At 45.3% G+C, this 19,917-nt stretch overlaps 1 protein-coding gene across 2 annotated transcripts in view; it reads right to left on the bottom strand.

The window, feature by feature from the left end:
- Positions 1 to 14,291, bottom strand: part of LOC133118896 (anoctamin-1-like) — a 41,563-nt gene extending 27,272 nt beyond the window's left edge. The window contains exons 1-9 of one of the 2 annotated variants that reach the window (XM_061229173.1): positions 14,027 to 14,291; positions 12,546 to 12,878; positions 4,608 to 4,703; positions 2,961 to 3,115; positions 2,353 to 2,407; positions 1,987 to 2,038; positions 1,349 to 1,404; positions 1,197 to 1,244; positions 139 to 203 (exon numbers count right to left, since the gene is read on the bottom strand). In XM_061229173.1, the coding sequence (XP_061085157.1) occupies positions 139 to 203; positions 1,197 to 1,244; positions 1,349 to 1,404; positions 1,987 to 2,038; positions 2,353 to 2,407; positions 2,961 to 3,115; positions 4,608 to 4,703; positions 12,546 to 12,878; positions 14,027 to 14,059 (893 nt within the window). In that variant the 5' untranslated portion in view covers positions 14,060 to 14,291. The remainder of the gene's footprint in view (positions 1 to 138; positions 204 to 1,196; positions 1,245 to 1,348; positions 1,405 to 1,986; positions 2,039 to 2,352; positions 2,408 to 2,960; positions 3,116 to 4,607; positions 4,704 to 12,545; positions 12,879 to 14,026) is intronic. The other variant, XM_061229174.1, reaches the window with a different exon arrangement.
- Positions 14,292 to 19,917: the final 5,626 nt, after the last annotated feature.

Raw genomic sequence — 19,917 nt, 5'->3', positions numbered from 1 at the left:
CTGGCGTGTGCGGGTGTGTGTTGTATGACCTTGATATGAATGTTTTTTGTACATTGCTTTGGGTAAAAGCATCTGCAAAATTAAAAGTGTTTTTCTGTCTTCACGGTGTGTTCAGTAACAGAGCAAACACTCACGTACCGGATGAGGTCGACGGGCTGGTACTTGAAGAAGGCTCCGTATCGAGCCCATTCGTCGTGCAGGACCTGCGGAGATAGAAATAAGCAAAAAAATGCTGATCTGAGATCAGTTGAGACATTTGGCTCATAAGGGAGACGGGTCAGATGCGGCACAAGGGAAGGCTGATCCAGGATCAGCTCTCTGGCCCAGAGGTGGGTGGGTTAATGATATATGGGCCAACGGGTTAGTGGCTTCACTGCGGTGTCCCAAAGCGCTGTGGACCAGATCATGAAAAATGCATGCTAATCGTTTCCCTCGGGGCTTCAAAGAGAGCCAAAATGCTTCCTGATCCCCCTTAGATTCCCACATTGGGGTCTCTGGAATCTCAATCCCAACAGCAGCTGGAAGAAGCTCCTTCTACTGCTAGAACGCAGTCCCCAAAGCCTGATTTATACTTTGTCGCACGACCCTTGTGGCACAACGTTTTGCATTTTTACTAAGGCCTGCGATGGGGGTTCAAAAGGCTCTACGGTAATGAGACGTCGTTCGTTAGCATTTTTTTACTTCCGAAGTTCCATTTGGCTGATCCTGCCCAATAGACATTGCGCGATAAAGTATGATGTTGTCCGTAACATAAAATTCTACAGGTGCACTATAGAAAGTGTGTCCTACAACACCTTTATCATTCAAAAATGTGTCACTTTCATTTTCAACACTTGCCACCAGAGTTGTGAGACGGAGTGTAAATCAGGATTAAGACCGGCAATAAAAGGACTATTAAGATGATGCCTCCAAGAGATTACGAATAAAAGATTAATTCTTAAACCTTTAAACTGCAAGATTAAAAATATGCGATTTGAATGTTCTGAACTAAACATCCTAATGCCGATGTCACAATCACTATGGTAACTGAAAGCAATTGCGTTCTAGAACACTGACTCAACTGAAAGCTGAAAGCAGTTGAGTTCTGGAACACTGACTTTTCAATTCTCAAAAACATTCCAAAAACATACTCTTCGAGGGGTTAAATGAACACCAAGTAGAGAGAAAACACAAAAGGAAACGCACAACCCACCCACCTGTCTGTCATTCCTCTGCACCTCCTCAGAACTGCTCTTGTAGTCACCCTGGGGTAGGGAAACAATGCCAATTCTTAAAGTCACAACCACAAACTGTGCAGTGGCATACGATACGCTATAATGGTCCTGGAAGGACGGAGAGAAGCACTCACGTCGTGCAGAGGGAAGGCGGAGGTGTAGACGCCTTTGGCGATTAAGGTGGAGATACCTGTGGAGGAAGAACACAGTGTCTCTCAGCCTCTCTTACCGCCCCCACACTTCAGGCACCCCAACCCAAACAGAACACTGCCTTTAAAGACAAGCTGAAATCGAAATGCTAACAGGTCTTCGAGTATATATTCCAAAAATGTTATGAAATTGTAGTACTTTTACAATTCTTAACTGAACACTCTACTGCAGAGGAGCATTCCAATCACTGCTGGTAACTGAAACCAAAGGAGTTCTAGAACACTGACACATAATTATGGAAAAAAACATTCCGCCAAAACCCGCCCTTCAAAAGGGTTAAAGCACTTAAAAAATGGCTCCTGAGAAGGTGGATATTAGGACTGCAGACATTATCCCGGCGATAACGAGAAGGGGCGGGCGTCCTGTCGGCGTTTCCGTGAGGAGCGTGGCGACCCATTTCCTCCAGCCGCCGTGGGCGGGGCTCTATCCCCCTGCCGGCAATGGGCAGACGGCCGCCCCCGGCCTGCACCCCCCCCACCTGCCCCAGGAGGGACAGGGGATTCTGGGAAACTCCTCGTCGAGGACTGTCCCCCCCCCCCCCCCGCCCAGGATTGGCTCATACCCATGGTTTGGCAGGACCGCGTGCACGACGTCCGCCTTAGGATCTCATACACCTCGAGGGGAGAGAGAGAGAGAGAGGGAGAGAGAGGGAGAGGGAGGGAGGGAGGGAGGGAGAGGGAGAGAGGGAGAGAGTGGGAGAGAGAGAGAGAAGGAGGGAGAGAGAGAGAGAGAGAGAGAGAGAGAGAGAGAGAGAGTGACCACAGCTGCACAAAAAGGAATGTTGTACATTTCATTTTATTGGCATGGTCTTGTTCAGTCAAACATTGTGTTGTGTTTCATGCCAAAAGAGCAGTAAAGTAAAGCAGTGTTTTGTACTGGAATGAGCTGAGAGAGAAGGAATGAGAGCAAAAGAATGAGACTGACTCACTATTCGACTGCGCGTTGTGTTGTCGAAGAAGGTGTCCTTGTGCTTGATGTTGTATCTGGATGAAAATCAAAATGGAGGTCAGTGCTGATGGTCACAGTGCGAGCGACACTTATCCAGGGCCACATACAGTGCAATACAAGCTGTATTGACAACTTGCCAACTAGCTTATTGGACATTGAACCAAGTTACAACCACAAGAATAAAATTACCCCAAATGAGCAAACATCGACACACTGCCAAGTATTTTTGTCTTATATTTGGTCTCATTTCTATTACTTTTTTGCTAAATCACGCAAAAATATTGGCACTGAGGTATGACAACAACATTTCAATTGTCAAGCAAACAGCACCTTAAACTTAAAACAAGGAAAATCAAAATGGAGGTCACTATTTTCATATTTTCTTATCTCATATCAAGTCTGAAACACTTAAGACATTTTTTTTTTGCAGTGCATTAACAACAACAACAACAACGACAACAACAACAACAAACAGCTACAGGCCCAGAAAACAGAACCAGTGTAGAACCATCTCTCAATCATAAAGCATCAGTTAAGTGGAAGCAGGTAATGGGTTTGGTCAGTTGCTTAGTCTCTCCCCACACTCACAGGTGCAGCTTGTCCCGGGAGAAGGAGTGGGACAGGTACTTGATGCGGCTCTGGTCGTGGGGCTGTGGCACGTTGGGCTGGAAGGGCTGGTTGAGTTTCCTCCAGACAGCGCTCAGGGTGCCTGATAAGCCCTTTTCCTGCTTCAGCTCGTAGCTCTGAGGGCAACGACACACAGACACGGTCACACACCCTTCTGACATCCATATCCACCCAAAACCATAAACTATAAACTATTCTGACATCCATATCCACCCAAAACCACAAACTATAAACTATACTGACATCCATATCCACCCAAAACCATAAACTATAAACTATTCTGACATCCATATCCACCCAAAACCATAAACTATAAACTATTCTGACATCCATATCCACCCAAAACCATGAACTATAAACTATTCTGATATCCATTATCCACCCAAAACCATAAACTATAAACTATTCTGACATCCATATCCACCCAAAACCATAAACTATTCTGACATCCATATCCACCCAAAACCATAAACTATAAACTATTCTGACATCCATATCCACCCAAAACCATAAACTATAAACTATTCTGACATCCATATCCACCCAAAACCATGAACTATAAACTATTCTGACATCCATTATCCACCCAAAACCATAAACTATAAACTATTCTGACATCCATATCCACCCAAAACCATAAACTATAAACTATTCTGACATCCATATCCACCCAAAACCATAAACTATAAACTATACTGACATCCATATCCACCCAAAACCATAAACTACAAACTATTCTGACATCCATTATCCACCCAAAACCATAAACTATAAACTATTCTGACATCCATATCCACCCAAAACCATAAACTATTCTGACATCCATATCCACCCAAAACCATAAACTATAAACTATTCTGACATCCATATCCACCCAAAACCATAAACTACAAACTATTCTGACATCCATTATCCACCCAAAACCATAAACTATAAACTATTCTGACATCCATATCCACCCAAAACCATAAACTATAAACTATTCTGACATCCATATCCACCCAAAACCATGAACTATAAACTTTTCTGATATCCATTATCCACCCAAAACCAGAAACTATAAACTATTCTGACATCCATATCCACCCAAAACCATAAACTATTCTGACATCCATATCCACCCAAAACCATAAACTATAAACTATTCTGACATCCATATCCACCCAAAACTATTAACTATAAACTATTCTGACATCCACATCCACCCAAAACCAGAAAGGAATGTAAGCTATCCAGCTAAAAAATACAATGCTACGGCTTATGAGGGCTTAATTATGTTTTTGTGCTATAACATAGCTAGCTAACTGTCACTTCAGATGTCTGTTGCTGCTGCTGCTAGTCGCTGTCCCATCACGGTCAGGAGAGCCATGACGTTATAGTACAAGTGTGACTCAAATGAACATAATAGTTGACTTCTTGGTGCACTCGTAAGTTAAGCTCATAAGACAAGGGGTCAGGGGTCAGAGGTCAAAGGTAGAGGGGTCAGAGGTCCAGGGGTGAGGGGTCAGAGGTCAGAGGTAGAGGGGTCAGAGGTCAGAGCTGGAGGGGTCAGAGGTAAGGGGTGGAGGAGTCAGAGGTCAGAGGGGTCAAAGGTCAGAGGTGACTCACCTTCTTGGTGGGCACTTTGACCTTGAGGAACTCAGCCTCCCTGCAGAGCACGGGCCAGGGGGCGTGCAGCCGGATGAAGCTCGGGCCCTGGCTCTTCTTCAGGGAGAGAGAGCCATTGAGGACACAGCCTAAAACCACACCTTACAGTGCTCCTCACTCCTGCTCACCTCTGCTAGTTTACTGTGTCAGTCATCGATTTTAAACTGAAACCTTTATGTCACCATTTTGGTGAACCAGGAATATGTGCAACCTCCTGGGGATTCAAAGTGATTCGAGAGCGGAGGGGGTTTTGTAGCTAGTCAGCTGTTGGGGGCGTGGTTATGATTATGACCTGGAGAGGCTGTGTGTGGGGCTCTTCCCCAGTGTCCTGGCTACACCCAACCTGGTGCTCTCCACTTGCAACCTAATCATGCCCTTAACTCAATTGGCAAAAACATTCTCTCCACCTCAGCTGATGTGTGGTGAGCGTTCTGGCACAAAATGGCCGCAGTTACATCACCCAGGTGGGTGCTGCACATTGGTGGTGATTGAGCCACTGTAAAGCCCTCTGAGTTTGAGACAAGCGCTATATAAATGTAAGTATATAAATACCTGCCCTTTTGGCTTTCGCCTGCATGGCCTCCCAGCGCAAATTGCTTATTGACAGTTATAATAAAATACGCTCGGAACAGAAAATTGATCGAAGGGGCGAGGGCAATGGAAAGACAGGGAGATTGAAAAGGACTGACCGACGCACAAACACACACCACTCACTCACGCATTACACTTACACGTTTATCAATTAATCACTGGGCTCCATTACAGTTCCTACAACTACACCGAGACCCGAACACCTTCTTAACACGGAGCAGTCGTGAGGAGGTGACTGTACAGATAGTAGGTGTTAGAAACGGCCTTTGACATATTTTACACACTACTTTACATATTTTAAAAGGAGACTGATGCACCTTAGTTACTACAATACATAACAGCGAGTATGTTTGTGTTCCTTTAGTCAAACGCATTTTCAGATGCGAGAGAGGCCAATTCCGTTTCTTCGAGGAAAAGCTGGCGTAACTGACACACATCTGTCAGTTCGTGCAGGAATAACATGAACAACGAAGGCTTTCTTGATGAGTAATTAGGAACGACTGCACACAGAGAAGACTTTCTTGATTAGAAATTATTAATGATTACATACGGGCTTTCTTGATTAGTAATGAGCGAAATAATTATCGATAAGTTAAGAGCCGTAATTACACAGGCTTAGTAATTAGCATGCACAAAAAAATTTAAAATTATCACACAATTAGTGGCTTGATTAGATAACAGGAATAATCTGACGGGGAAAGCGTTCCTGATTAGCAATCAGAAAGAGAATTCTTGGGTCAGTTTCGTGATGAGTGAACAGGAGTGATTACACAGGTGCGAAAAGTGAGAAAAGAGCCGACCCTGTAAAACATCCAGTGTTTATTCAACTCAACAGAGTGCACACAGGTCCCACTCTAGACCAGAGCAGATAAGAGTTGGTTTAACATTGAACATACATTACTCAGGTATTGTACATGATATACGGTACTTTACCTAAATTAATGAATGGCAGCAACAATAATAATCCTTTTTAAAAAAAATTCTGGGGCTTCTGTGCACTCACTCCCACTCGCCAATAAGTGAAAGGCTACACAGCAACCACACTGTTGGGCTGTTGGCAGCCCAGTCAGCTGGACTACATTTCCCATGAACCCCGGCCCAACTCTCCTCTCCAACTCGCCTGCCCCTCGTCCCGCGCTCCTTCGCTCTCCCCCTCTCTCTTTCTAAACGGGGTCCCGCTCGGAAAGCCGCGGTGCCGGAAATAGCGCTCGGCAGAGAAGGTTAATTAGGAGGGGGAATTCCATTTAGCGCTTTCATCTCAGTGGGGAACGGGCAACTGGGTCGCCCAGCTTTCCTGCCGGGGACGGTGCCGTTGCCACGGCGATGAGGGCCGGGGCCGGGTTCCGGGCCCCTCCCAGAGACGCCGGCGTGGAGGGACGCACCCCGCCGACATTTAGGAGAGAGGGAAGAGTGAGAGAGTGAGAGAACGAGTGAGAGAGTGAGAGGAAAGAGAGAGAATGAGAAGAAAGAGAGAGAATGAGAGGAAAGAGGGAGAATGAGAGGAAAGAGAGAGAGAATGAGAGGAAAGAGTGAGAGAATGAGAGGAAAGAAAGAGAATGAGAGGAAAGAGTGAGAGAATAAGAGGAAAGAGAGAGAATGAGAGATAAGAGTGAGAGAATGAGAGATAAGAGTGAGAGAATGAGAGGAAAGAGTGAGAGAATGAGAGGGAAGAGTGAGAGAACGAGTGAGAGTGAGAGAACGAGTGAGAGAATGAGAACGAGTGAGAGAATGAGAGGAAAGAGAGAGAATGAGAGGACAGAGTGAGAGAATGAGAGGAAAGAGTGAGAGAATGAGAGAATGAGTGAGAGTGAGAGAACGAGTGAGAGAACAAGTGAGAGAATGAGAGGAAAGAGAGAGAGAACGAGTGAGAGTGAGAGAACAAGTGAGAGAGTGAGAGAACGAGTGAGAGAGTGAGAGAACGAGTGAGAGAGTGAGAGAATGAGAGGAAAGAGCAAGGCAGAGTGAGAGAGCAAAACAAAGTGAGAGTGAAAGAGTGAGAAAGCAAGGTAGAAAGAAAAAAGAAAGAGAAAGAAAGAAAGAAAGAAAAAAAGAAAGGAAAGGGACATGGACTGACAGAAGCAATTTCAAGTTTGAATTCGCTGGTGTCCTGTGCTTCCCGCTGGTCTCCGCTCTAAACGCAGGACGGGAGACTCATTAGCTCTCTGACCCGCTCACGGTGATTAAAGCTTCATTCCTCACGCTGGGAGCTCCCCCAGCAACACACGGACCAGCACACGGTCCGAGGGAAGAGCCTCGCGGTGCGGCCCTCCGCAGTCTAACGCTGCCACGGTCGCGCAGAGCAGGTCACAGTGCGGCCTGAAACAGACAGGCCAGGAGGGCCCAGAGACCTGCTCCACAACTGCCACAGAGCAGTGAACCTAATTAGATTCATCAGCCCAAAGAGCTGATGAAGATCTATTAGGGAAAAGCCACCCACTTTGGAAACATATTCATCGTGAGAACAGCACAGCTAAGACAGTATCTCTGGTACAGCACAGCTGGGACAGTATCTCTGGTACAGCACAGCTGGGACAGCACAGTTGATTACACTACATTACATTAATGGCATTTGGCACACACTCTTATCCAGAGCGTCGTACAGTTGATTAGACTAAGCAGGAGACAATCCTCCCCTGGAGCAATGCAGGGTTAAGGGCCTTGCTCAAGGACCCAACGGCTGTGCGGATCTTAGTGTGGCTACACCAGGGATCGAACCAGCGACCTTGTGTGTCCCAGTCTTTTACCTAAACCACTACGCAACAGGACAGTAGTACAGTATCTCTGGTACAGCACAGTGGTACAGCACAGTAGTACAGTATCTCTGGTATAGCACAGCTGGGACAGCACAGTTGATACAGCACAGTGGTACAGTATCTCCGGTACAGCACAGTAGTACAGTATCTCTGGTATAGTACAGTAATATAGTATCTCTGGTATAGTACAGTAATATAGTATCTGTGGTATAGTACAGTAGTACAGTACAGTAATATAGTATCTGTGGTATAGTACAGTAATACAGTATCTGTGGTATAGTATGATAGTACAGTATCTCTGGTATAGTACAGTAATATAGTATCTCTGGTATAGTACGGTAGTACAGTATCTGTGGTATAGTACAGTAATACAGTATCTGTGGTATAGTACAGTAATATAGTATCTGTGGTATAGTACGGGAGTACAGTATCTGTGGTATAGTACAGTAGTACAGTATCTGTGGTATAGTATGATAGTATGGCTAACAGGTGGTGGTGGGGCTTGGGGAAACCCCCGATGACCTCATGTGAGGGTTAACGGATCAGGTCGGAGCAGGTCCTTGACCCCTCCTAACCCCTCCTAACCCCTCCCACAAATAGCAGCTCACCCGAGGCACACACACGGCGGGTTACCAAGGGAACAGATCAACACAGGGCCCCTCTGACCACTGCGAAAAGTGTGGGCAACGCACTCCCAGCAAAGACTGGTCCCTGGTCCCTGGTCCCAGGCAAGACGCATCACTGCACTTCCACAGTTACCTTGGTTGCAGGCACGTAATTTGAAACTTTGCGTTTACTTTACCGGTGTAAAACCAGGGACAGCCATTCACAGACAGGTCAGGTTTTGACTTTGGTTGAGAAAATAGAGAAAGTTGAGAACATTTTGCAGTAATTTTAATCGGGGCTCAAAACAATAGTAACAAAACAACTGTTTGAAAAGGTATAAGGTGGATTTTATGGCAGTTACACTCGGGACTGACAAGATTAAGCACTGTTCATTGCTTTCACAGTGCTGGTGGAGTTCCGAGTTGTCGATATTAATATGCGTTGTAGAAAAAATATATTGCATCCCCTACATAAGGCCACAACTTCAAAGCAGGACTAACCCGTAAACTCCCCCTCTGCCTCAGCCCATCTGAAATGGGTTATAGCCCCATCTGCTCCAGATATCCTCTCAGGCATGTTGTCTCAGAAATAAAAACATGCTCTACATGCAAGCTCATCTGCAGTCTGGACTGTAGAAGGGAGATGGGTGGGGGGTGACCTGGGGCGGCCTGTAGAGTAAAATGAGTGTGGTAATTCTGTCGTCATTGTCGTGTTTTAATAGGGCGGCCTGTAGCGGTTAAGGTAAATGACTGGGACACGCAAGGTCGGTGGTTCTAATCCCGGTGTAGCCACAGCTGTTGGGCCCTTGAGCAAGGCCCTTAACCCTGCATTGCTCCAGGGGAGGATTGTCTCCTGCTTAGTCTAATCAACTGTATGTCGCTCTGGATAAGAGCGTCTGCCAAATGCCATTAATGTAATGTGAGTTCCACAGAATTTACACATACAGGTACTGCGTACAGTAATGTAGTGTTCAGGAATGTTAAAGCAGGACATTGACGCATGCTACATCCAGTGCTGTCATTTAAATTATTGCTGCCTACGTAACTATGTAAAAATGACTCACCTGTACAATGTACACAGAAAGTGCTTTTGCAAGGAGCTAACATCTTGGCAACAGAATGAACAATGTGCTTGTGGTTTTAGCAAAACAACAGAAGTGAAATATAATGCAATGTGCAGTATTTTAATGATGTCGACGTCTTGTCATGAATTTCCCGGGACATGTTGCTCCGTGTCTTAGAAATTACGTTTCAATTTAATTTATTTGCAGTCAGCTGAGGTGCGAGTTCAGCCGCGAAAACAACTCCCTACCGTTCAATACGCCAGCTTTCCGTCACAAAGTGAAGAGAATAACCTTACACTTCAGCTCCTAATGATGATACTGAACACCCTTGCCCAAGGGCACTGCCACCGCACCCGTGTGCAAGGTACTTAACCTGAATTGATTCAGTAAAAATACCCAGCTATTTAAATGGATCGAATGCAAAAGCCTTATCTGTGTCATCTGCTCTGGAAAAGACTCTCTGCAGAATGCCTAATGGAATGTCACGTACGTGTCACAATTGACTGAGTTCTTAACAGCTTTGGCAGTGTTTGATTGGCTAATTACTTCGCAGAGGGGGTGATGGGAAATGGAGTCCAGCATTTGGAGTCCAATGCGCAAAGCAGCAAGAGTGGCTAACAAAATACAAAATAAATAATTTATCTAGTCATAAATTATTGCTTAAATCCTAAGGGCTCCAGTGCTTAGAAACAGATAAGAGGGCTGGGGGCTACAGGACCCAGTCCGGTATATGCCGCTGGGGTATACCTTCTGTAAGAGCTACACTGCCAAAACAGGAGGCTGATTTTGGGGGCTTCTGGTAACAATCCAAATTCCCGAGTTCCATGCAACCAGTATGCGTAGCCAATATACACGATCAAGGATTGATTAGCAAAAGCGCACAGAAACAAGCACAAGCGTAGAGGTGCACATGCACAAACATACACACACAAATACACCTGCAGGTTTTCACTCCAACCCTAACAAAGCACGCCTCACTCAACAGCTAGAGCAGGGCTGCTAATTAGTCAAACCTGATGTGCCAAATTAGGTTTGAAATGAAAACCTACAGGAGGGTAGATCTCTGGGAAGAGCTTGGCCACCCATGGAGACAGTAATACTCAGTGTCTCCAGTACAGAGTACTCTGCAGTGTGGGACAACACTGGGCAGGTGATCTGACTGAGGAGTTTTCCTAAGGGGATTTCAGGATGTGTTTTGGCTTGAGTTCTATCAACTGAGCCAAAGAGCCAAAGGTAAACATGAGTTCAAAGGTAATTTTGGCCCGCCAGTAAACTGGAGTAAACTGGAGGACTACACGGAGTAAAACCTACAACCCGTCTAAATCTGGAACACGGACTGTTTCGAGCTGTTTCGGGTGTTACTCAGGGCAGTTGTCCAGCTCTCGAGGGAGCAGGGGAAATAATGAGTTGAGAGACTGGACTTCACTGCATATAATTATCATTCATCATTTGTTATTTATCTGATGCTTTTATCCAAAGTGACTTACAGTTTATTAGACTAGGCTGGGGCCAATCCTCCCCTGGAGCAATGGGGGGTTAAGTGCTTGCTCAAGGGCCCAACAGCTGTGCGGATCTTATTGTGGCTACACCTGGGTCCCATTCATGTACCTTAGCCACTAGGCTACAAGTGTGCATCCACACTAATTCAGCACCGTTGCCGGATTCTGATAAAGGACAGATATCCAGCTTATGGTTTAACGCTTTAAGGTGCAATATCACAAATATGTGATTAGAATGTTCTAAACTGAACATGATGTAACAATAACTGCTGGTGACTGAAAGAATGCTGAATTATTACAAAATCCACATAACGCGATCCTCAAAGGGTTCATTCTCCCAAAGCAAGTTGATTCGCTGCACCACAAGGAAAGCGGTTCAACCAGGTTCAGTGCTCGTCAGATGCCTTTGTCTTTGTGGCACAAATTACTTGCACCTTTTCCCCATTGTGACGACCTGTCCCTTTCATGAAACGCTCTCACGTTTTCATTCAACTGTGCATTTAGATTTGGATTTGGAGGTTGCGATCAGTGTATGAAATCAGAAAAAACACAATTATATCGCTCTGTCTGAATAATACACATAATAAAACGTATCCTTTCATTTTATGCAGACAGGTTTTTGTCAGAATAGGTGATTAAAATGATGATGAGGGGTATCAAACATTCTTATGTTTGCCCGCATGGAGGTAAATCAAAGCAGAGTGTCAAACCAGACCATAAGGACACTCAGTGTGGCTCCTTTATCTACAGCAACATAGGAAAGTGCATTCTGTACATGAATGTTTAGTGGAGTTAATGCCTAGCAGTCAGAATCACAGCCAATAGGAGTGGCCAGTACCTACACTTATCAGCATCACAGCCAATAGGAGTGGCCAGTACATAAACCTATCAGCAACACAGCCAATAGGAGTGGCCAGTACATAAACCCATCAGCATCACATCCAATAGGAGTGGCCAGTACCTACACTTATCAGCATCACAGCCAATAGGAGTGGCTAGTACATAAACGTATCAGTATCACAGCCAATAGGAGTGGCTAGTACATAAATGTATCAGTATCACAGCCAATAGGAGTGGCTAGTACGTAAACCTACAATATAAAGTTAAGTTCCATAATTGGTGGAAGAGAAACAGAGCGGAGCGGTCTGCAGGATTACTGAGTTAGCTGGCTAAGTAAAGCCAAGTAAAACAGGTTTTACTCAGCACAGCTATCCAGCTAACTCCTGTAATCCTGCTTTGTGAATATTACCAGCTATGGTGAATAGAAATTCAGAGTTCGAGTTGAGCCGAGCTACAGTGTAAACAGGTGCGTTCTGAGCACGCAGTTACAGGAGGGTCTGAGCGATGCAGTAGCACAGCAGAGCCAAGATGGAGGCCGGCGGCTCACCTCCTTGTCCCGTTCGATCTCCAGCCCGGCCTCCAGCAGACTGGACTCAAACTCCTCGCGGATGAGGACCTTCTCGCCGTCGTGGGGGTCGGCGCGGCCGTGCTCGGGGGCGTCCGACTCCGCCTTGCTCACCAGCGATGCCCGGCGCAGGGCCGGCGGGCCGTGGAAACTGCCGTTGGAGATGACGGACAGGCGGTGCTGGCCCGGGGAGCCGTAGAGGGACCAGCGCCTCCTGCACTGGAACACCAACACGTAGTCCACCTTCCGCCGGCCGTCGGCGAAGTACAGACCGCTCCCGCCCTCCTCAGGCACATCCACCGTGCTGTTCTCCCCCTGCAGGCACACACGGACAGCCTGAAGCCTAGCGGCTAAGGTGCCTGTAGCCTAGTGGCTAAGGTCCCTGTAGCATAGCGGCTTAGGTGCCTGTAGCCTAGTGGCTAAGGTTCCTGTAGCCTAGTGGCTAAGGTCCCTGTAGCCTAGTGGCTTAGGTGCCTGTAGCCTAGTGGCTAAGGTCCCTGTAGCATAGCGGCTTAGGTGCCTGTAGGATAGCAGCTAAGGTCCCTGTAGCATAGCGGCTAAGGTGCCTGTAGCCTAGCAGCTAAGGTGCCTGTAATTTTGTGGCTAAGGTGCCTGTAGCCCTGCTAAGTTGAATAAACTGTAAGTCACTTTGGATAAAAGTGTCAGCCAAACAACATGTAAAGTACGAAAAAAGTAAACCTGTCTTGTTTTTTGTTTTTTTTACCATTTCAGTCCCAACAGTGCCACATAGCACTCAAGCGTAACTACAGTAAAATCCCAAGAGTGACATATGGCACTCTTGACCTTTTCAACCAATCAAAATGACTGCTGTACTATGGTTTCAGCCCATATTTAAACCCAACTAAATTTCCCTAAACTTTTTCCATTTTCTCAACCAAAGCCAAACCCCGTTGGTACTTGGGTGGAGCCACTTCATACTGGGCTTGGGACTGAAAAAGCAATCCCCAATTTACTTAACTATTATGCTTTCGATCACTTTCTCCTCACTATATGACAATACATAGCCTAACTTCTTTTAAATAGCATTCAAGTTTCCATGGTAAACAAATAAGACGATTTTTTTGTTCAAATTAATTAAAATCCAGTGTCAATACTGTATAATCATATTTTGTCAAGTTTTGTTAAATTGCTACAACGGCAGCATAGTGAGTAAGCTATTTGAAATCTACTATCCATACACTGTACGACAAAAAATTATATTTTACGGTAAAATATTGTGGGTTGTCAGAACTTTACTGTCGTCTATAAATAACAATGTGTTAAGCATACGGTAGCAGGCTGTACATCCAACAAATGTTACATTGTTATGGTGTTTCGCCGTAAATAATACAAATGTTTACATTTCAGTTGTTTACAGTTTCGTACCGTCACTAATTTGCAGACTTTTACCGTAAAATTCACTGACGTTTTTTGACAGTGTAACAAAAGCGTTGGTTACTCACGGGTAGTTCGTCACTGCTCGACGTCTGCGGCATCGTGGTCTTCTTCAAAACAAACACAAACACAAAGTCGTACAGACGGTTAGAGCGGCCGCCTATGCACACCTACAGTAACCGTGTACGCTAAGTCCATTCATCCCGAGGAAGAGGAAGAGGGACAGACCGTCTATCACCACAAGCTTTCTGTAGTTCACAATACATGAAATCAATCTGCTCGCCCGACTTTAGCGCCGCGCAGTGCTGACAGTCTTCAACGAACAGGCTCGAGCCCGGCTGCGCAGCGCTACAGAAACTTCGCGCGTCTTTCGTCACCTAATTCCAGAACCGAGTCTCACCTGCGACGTTTCGTCAGGTGTTTCCTGACTCGCGTCAAAGCAGCTTCGGGATTTCAGAATACTGTTACAAGCCAAAGGAAATTTTTACCTACAATTAAACGATTTTCTCTCTTTGTAATGCTGGTACAACACTCATGAAGGAAATAATAGTTTTATGTCCTTTTCTCTCTATTGTTCAATCGCGTTTAATCGTGTTTATAACTCAACAAAAACGTTTTCCACAAACAGTAAGGCAAGTTACTGATACACACAGCATATGCTCTCTACGGACCTGTGGAAATGAAACATAATTCCAGAAACTATACCTGCGTGCCAAATTATTGACATCAAAGTGATACCAACTTACAACTCAACTTTTTTAAATGTTTCATCCAAACTGAACAAGCAGTTGGCCTAGGCTTAAGCAATGCTATTTATCCACATTTTCCTGTATTTCTTCAAGTAAATCTACAGTGTTCCTGCATTGCAAGATTAGTAGTGAACAGAAATGAACAATCTTTTAAAGCTGGGATTCTGTGGTAATTGTAGGTGTGGACTAGTCTACCTATTTCTGTAAAAAACATGTAAAGTGTCAAAATCGCTGTTGTATAGGTAGCCTATTGGCTATTGTATGACCTGCTAGATTTCACACCTGGGTTCCAATTAATTGATTAATAGGCCCTTGGTTTTGTGTGAAAAAGTATAATTATTTATGTGATAATTTTAATTATATCAATAATGCAACCAAGAGAACGATATGCTTGGCTCCTTCATACTGTCCTGATACGGTGTCTGAATGTTCATGTTTTGGGGGCCCGGGCATAATTTAGTGTATATCTGGGTAATACAAATCTATAAAGACCCATTTACAGAGTTCACTCCCAACACTCCCAGTCACATGTGGAATATGGCGGTCCTGCACACGTACAGTTTCCGGTCGTTCTTCATTGGAGTCCGGGGGCTCGAACACACCGTTGATCATGTCCAGGTCCACTTGTGACGGTCCGCGGGGCAAGGCGAGGAATTTGTCGCTGTGTATCGAGGAAGACTCGCTCATCGCAGTGGTGACCCTGCCTCGGTCCCGTCCACCATGCGGCGTTTCTGCGCGACACAAATTCAGTGGCGACACGGTGGAGTTGTACCTTCATTCAACAGGTTGGTTGGAGTTTTGAAAGTGAAGCGAGATGACAAAAGCGCGAGCACGTTGCAGTCAGAGTGTGATAAGAGCAAAACCACGTTCCTCTCTCCGGATCAGCACCACGGACAAGTCCCGTAAACAAACCAGACGCTTTCACAAGCGAGTGAATACACTTCAAACAAATATATCAATAAATACATGAATACCAATTTCGAGTTATGCATTTGTTTAACGATCCTACGCTGTAGTCACATTTATGTAGGGAAATTTGTGAATGACCATTTGTAAAAACTCTTAAACATTTGTAAACTTGTCTAAAAGTTCCCCTCCTCATGCTAACATTCATGTTGCTATTGCATTATAATTCAGCCCACACCATGACGAAGATACTGTAAAATGCAAATGATTAATTCCTCGATGAAGAAATCAGAAAGCCCAGAATCAGTCATCTGTGCTGATAAAAATAAATAAACACGTGATCAACCCTTTCAAGTTGATTCCACGCGACTTCGTTCTATTTATCATTTAGAGTAGTCACGGTGCAATATCACACTACGAACAAGACTCGTAAAAGGCCCACAGCAAGTGTATACAAATATTATAGTCCAGATTTACACTGCGAATCATACCAGTGTCCCCTAATTCGCCTAATGCTATTCTGTCATCAACATTTGATTCCGACAACCAAACACAATTCTGGCAGGTACCGCAAGTAAATTATTTAATCATAAGGCCTAAATAAGAAGTGGGACGCAGTGTACATTTATAGGGTCTTAATATAACACGGTGAAATAATGAAACGCTTAGTGGGCATCCCCTTTTTTCACACAAGTAACAATCGTTTCGGTCTCAAAACTCACAAGTTAGTTCTGTAAACAAGCTATTGACAAGGTATTGCAATGCAGCGCAGTCATCCGTGGCGTGCCGTTAACCACACTCCTGCGCGTGGTGTTGCCTACTCGCAAAGTCGACTGCCTTTTTATACTGAACCACGCAAGTAGAATGAATCGCGGGGACACGCCCGCCCACGAATTCCCTGGTGAAGGGTGACCCACTTACCGGTGCCCGGAGGTGCTCTTTTTGCCATGTTTCCCGTGAGGGGTAGCGGAGATGATGGGCGAGAGTGTTCACGGGTAGAAAGACCAGGGGGAGCAGTTATGGTATATAGTCCACTCCTGGATCGGCACAGGCTTAACTTGCAAGAGGCTAATTCCATGAGACCTCGGGGTCAAGCTTATGGCGAACTCACACTAATTGTCCGGACCGTCTGTTTCGTTTTTACGCACACGTGGAAAAACACGTCCAAGCTCGAGAGCAATACGCGCTGTCCTCGCAGGAGTGGTGCATTTCAAAATAATATCAACGAAATCTCATTTCACGTTTAGGGTAGTTCGCCTTTTATTATACCCATATATGTTTTTAAAAAAATCTAAATTGTTGTCTATACCCAGCCTTTGCTGTTGCTGCGTAAAACGAGACGGAGAACGGTTTAAGTGTGTTAAGAAAAGTTTTACCAGCGAAACACGGAATCAGATTACTTGAGGTCCTCTTTCAGTAAGCGTATCTAATGAGAAGCATTGACCCTCATTGAACTACAGAGAAGCACACCTACAAACACTCGCGCGCGGTGATGCCGCTTAGTATGTCTCCGGTTTCCCGCTGCATGCGGATATATCCAGCCGATTAAATATTAAAACATTGTGTAATCGAGGAAAGCATTAAAGGTCTGAAAGTAGTCGAGTCTTTATACAATGATGTATCCCAATGTTCCATGTTTAGGTGTTCGCTGAGGCGCTGTGCTACGACTTGACAAAAAGTGTAACCTTCTCGTCGTTTTACAAATTACAATAAAACAATGCTCCTAAAGCAGCGAGCGTTAAAAACGCCTACATTCTCTAAGAAGAGATTTTCTAAAATATTCTAACCACACGAGTGGGAAATGATTGTGCGTCATGTTAAACATGCTCCTTTTCCAGTGGCGGGGACGCAACGTTAAACAGCCCGGGTCTCGGGTAAGGTTAAGTTGGGGTTAAAGGGTTGTGGTTACCCGGGCTTGTGCTGTGCTTGTGTCTGTCACAGCACCGTATCAGCATGTGTATCTCAGGTAGCCTTGCGTTCTGCTTCAAGGGGCCCAGGGGATATCGAACACCCCCAGGTCAGCTGGGTCCTGCATAGTGAAATGCTTGGTCTTCAATCAACTCTTACTGGGTTCTGCTATTGGACTCATGCATACTAGAGTTGAATTAGAGTTGAATTAACACTGGACAGTTAACTGCATTTGACAGTTATACCACAGTGCATACTAATACTGTTGAAACAAAGAATACCTCAAATTCCTGTTTAATGCCAATGCATTGAACATGTACCATTATGTGCTAATGCTAATAAACAAAAAATACACAGTACAGTTCTCCTAAATAGTGAGCATTAAGAAAACATCTCCAAGTGAAATACTCAGTGTTAAATGAAGCATATTTTATTTTGAGAGAGTACATTTATTCCCTCTTGGGAGTCATATTAACCGGGGCTGCCCAACCCTGTTTGTGGAGATGTACAGTCCTGTAGGTTTTCACTGCAACCCTAACAAAGCACACCTCGTTCAACAGCAAGAGATCTCACCCAGCAGCTAATTAGTAGGGGGGCATCAGGTGTGTCAAATTAGGATTGAAATGAAAACCTAGAGGAGGGTAGATCTCCAGGAACAGGGCCGGGCAGCCCAGAGATGAAGTCTGGCATCAGAAAACGAGCGTGAGCAACTCCAGCCACACATGGCACTCCTCTCTTCCTCTTTTTCTCTCCGCCATCCTCCGTTCTTCAAGATAATTACCGCAAAGGTCTCGCCCAGGGGAGAGCGCAGTTCCCATCTAGGAGGGCCGTGCGTGTGCATGTTTTTGTTAAATTACCCGGGCTAATGAGTTCATTGGCTGTGGACAGCAACACTGGTTCACTCGTAAATTACATTACAGTAAAAAAACAACAGTCTGGGGCTGGCATTAATTTGTTAATTGCCTCTAAAATGTTAGATGCCATAAAACAGGGAATTAGGGATCATCAAATCTGGTCCTTGAATCCAAATCCAGCCCTGGTTTTCTCCTGGGCAATTCGTGCGACCTTCGTGCTGGGAGTCAAGTGTCTTCACACTTGACTCCCAGGTGAAGGGAGGGTGGAAAATCAGCAATTCTTCTCCCTCACGGACCGAGTTGCTGATCCCTGCCAAATAGAACTGTGCTTCAGCACAACCCATCCTGAGTGCATGAAGACGAGCCCACATGCTGAAAACGTTTCACTCCTCCAGAGTGCATTCTCTTCACCCAAGCATGTGAGCCAGAACAACATTATTAGGTGCAGGGCGGTCTGTAGCGTAGCGGTTAGGGTACGTGACTGGGACCAGCAAAGGTCGGCGGTTCGATCCCTGGTGTAGCCACAATAAGATCCGTACAGCCGTTGGGCCCTTGAGCAAGGCCGTTAATTGCTCCAGGGGAGGATTGTCTCCTGCTTAGTCTAACCAACTGTAAGTTGCTTTGGATAAAAAGCCTAATGTAATGTAATGTAATATAATGTAATGTAACAGATTATACATACCGAAAATATGAAATACATATGTTACACTGTAGAACTGGCAAATATAATAAACAACACTTTCTGATACAGAATGTCACTATATATATATATATATATATATATATATATATATATATATATATATATATATACCACAATCATGTAAAAATAAATATTTTCTATAAGTTTCATTTGTTAAAAAATGCGCACTCTGCGGGACGGCGCACTCTGCGGGACGGCGCACTCTGTGGGACGGCGCACTCTCAGCTCCGGCAGCAGCCCGTCTTCGTCTGGCCTGCCAGCAGTCGTCACGGAAACCAGGACACCACCGTGCCCCAGCCAGGTCTGTGAAGTGTGTCACAGTCGCCCCTGCCAAATCAGTCTCGGAAACCGCGTCCGAAAATAGAAGGTCCCACCCCTGCGTGGCCTATGGGCGCTGTGCCTTTGTGGCGCTCTCATTTCCGTTTGGGAGAAAATTTGTGAAACGGGGTCCATGTGGCAATTTCCTCCATCTGCGTAATCCCCCTGAGACCCGCAGGAGAATATGTGGTTCCTGAGATGAGGACCAGACACTTGTGTCCTCTACAGAGGACAGAACTGAATGCATTGAAGTCTATGATGTTGTTCAGGGATCGTCAACCCTGGGCCTTTCGAATCCAAATCGGGCCCTGGTTTCCTTTTCTCCCGGGTAATTAGTGCTAATGATTGGCTGGACTGTCTTCACACCTGACTCCCAGGGGAAGGGAGGGTGGAAAAGCAGCAGTTCTCTGCCCTGGAGGACCGTGGTTTGCTGAACCCTGGTGTAGGTGAACTGGAAAATGTACCTGTCTCACACACAGCCTGGTCTGCAGGCAGGCATCTTTACCTGCAGAGGAGGTGAC

The sequence above is a fragment of the Conger conger genome, chromosome 19 (genome assembly GCF_963514075.1).
Source record: "Conger conger chromosome 19, fConCon1.1, whole genome shotgun sequence".
Taxonomy (NCBI): domain Eukaryota; kingdom Metazoa; phylum Chordata; class Actinopteri; order Anguilliformes; family Congridae; genus Conger; species Conger conger.
Note: the sequence above shows the minus strand (reverse complement) of the source record. Positions and strands in the feature narration are given on the sequence as shown.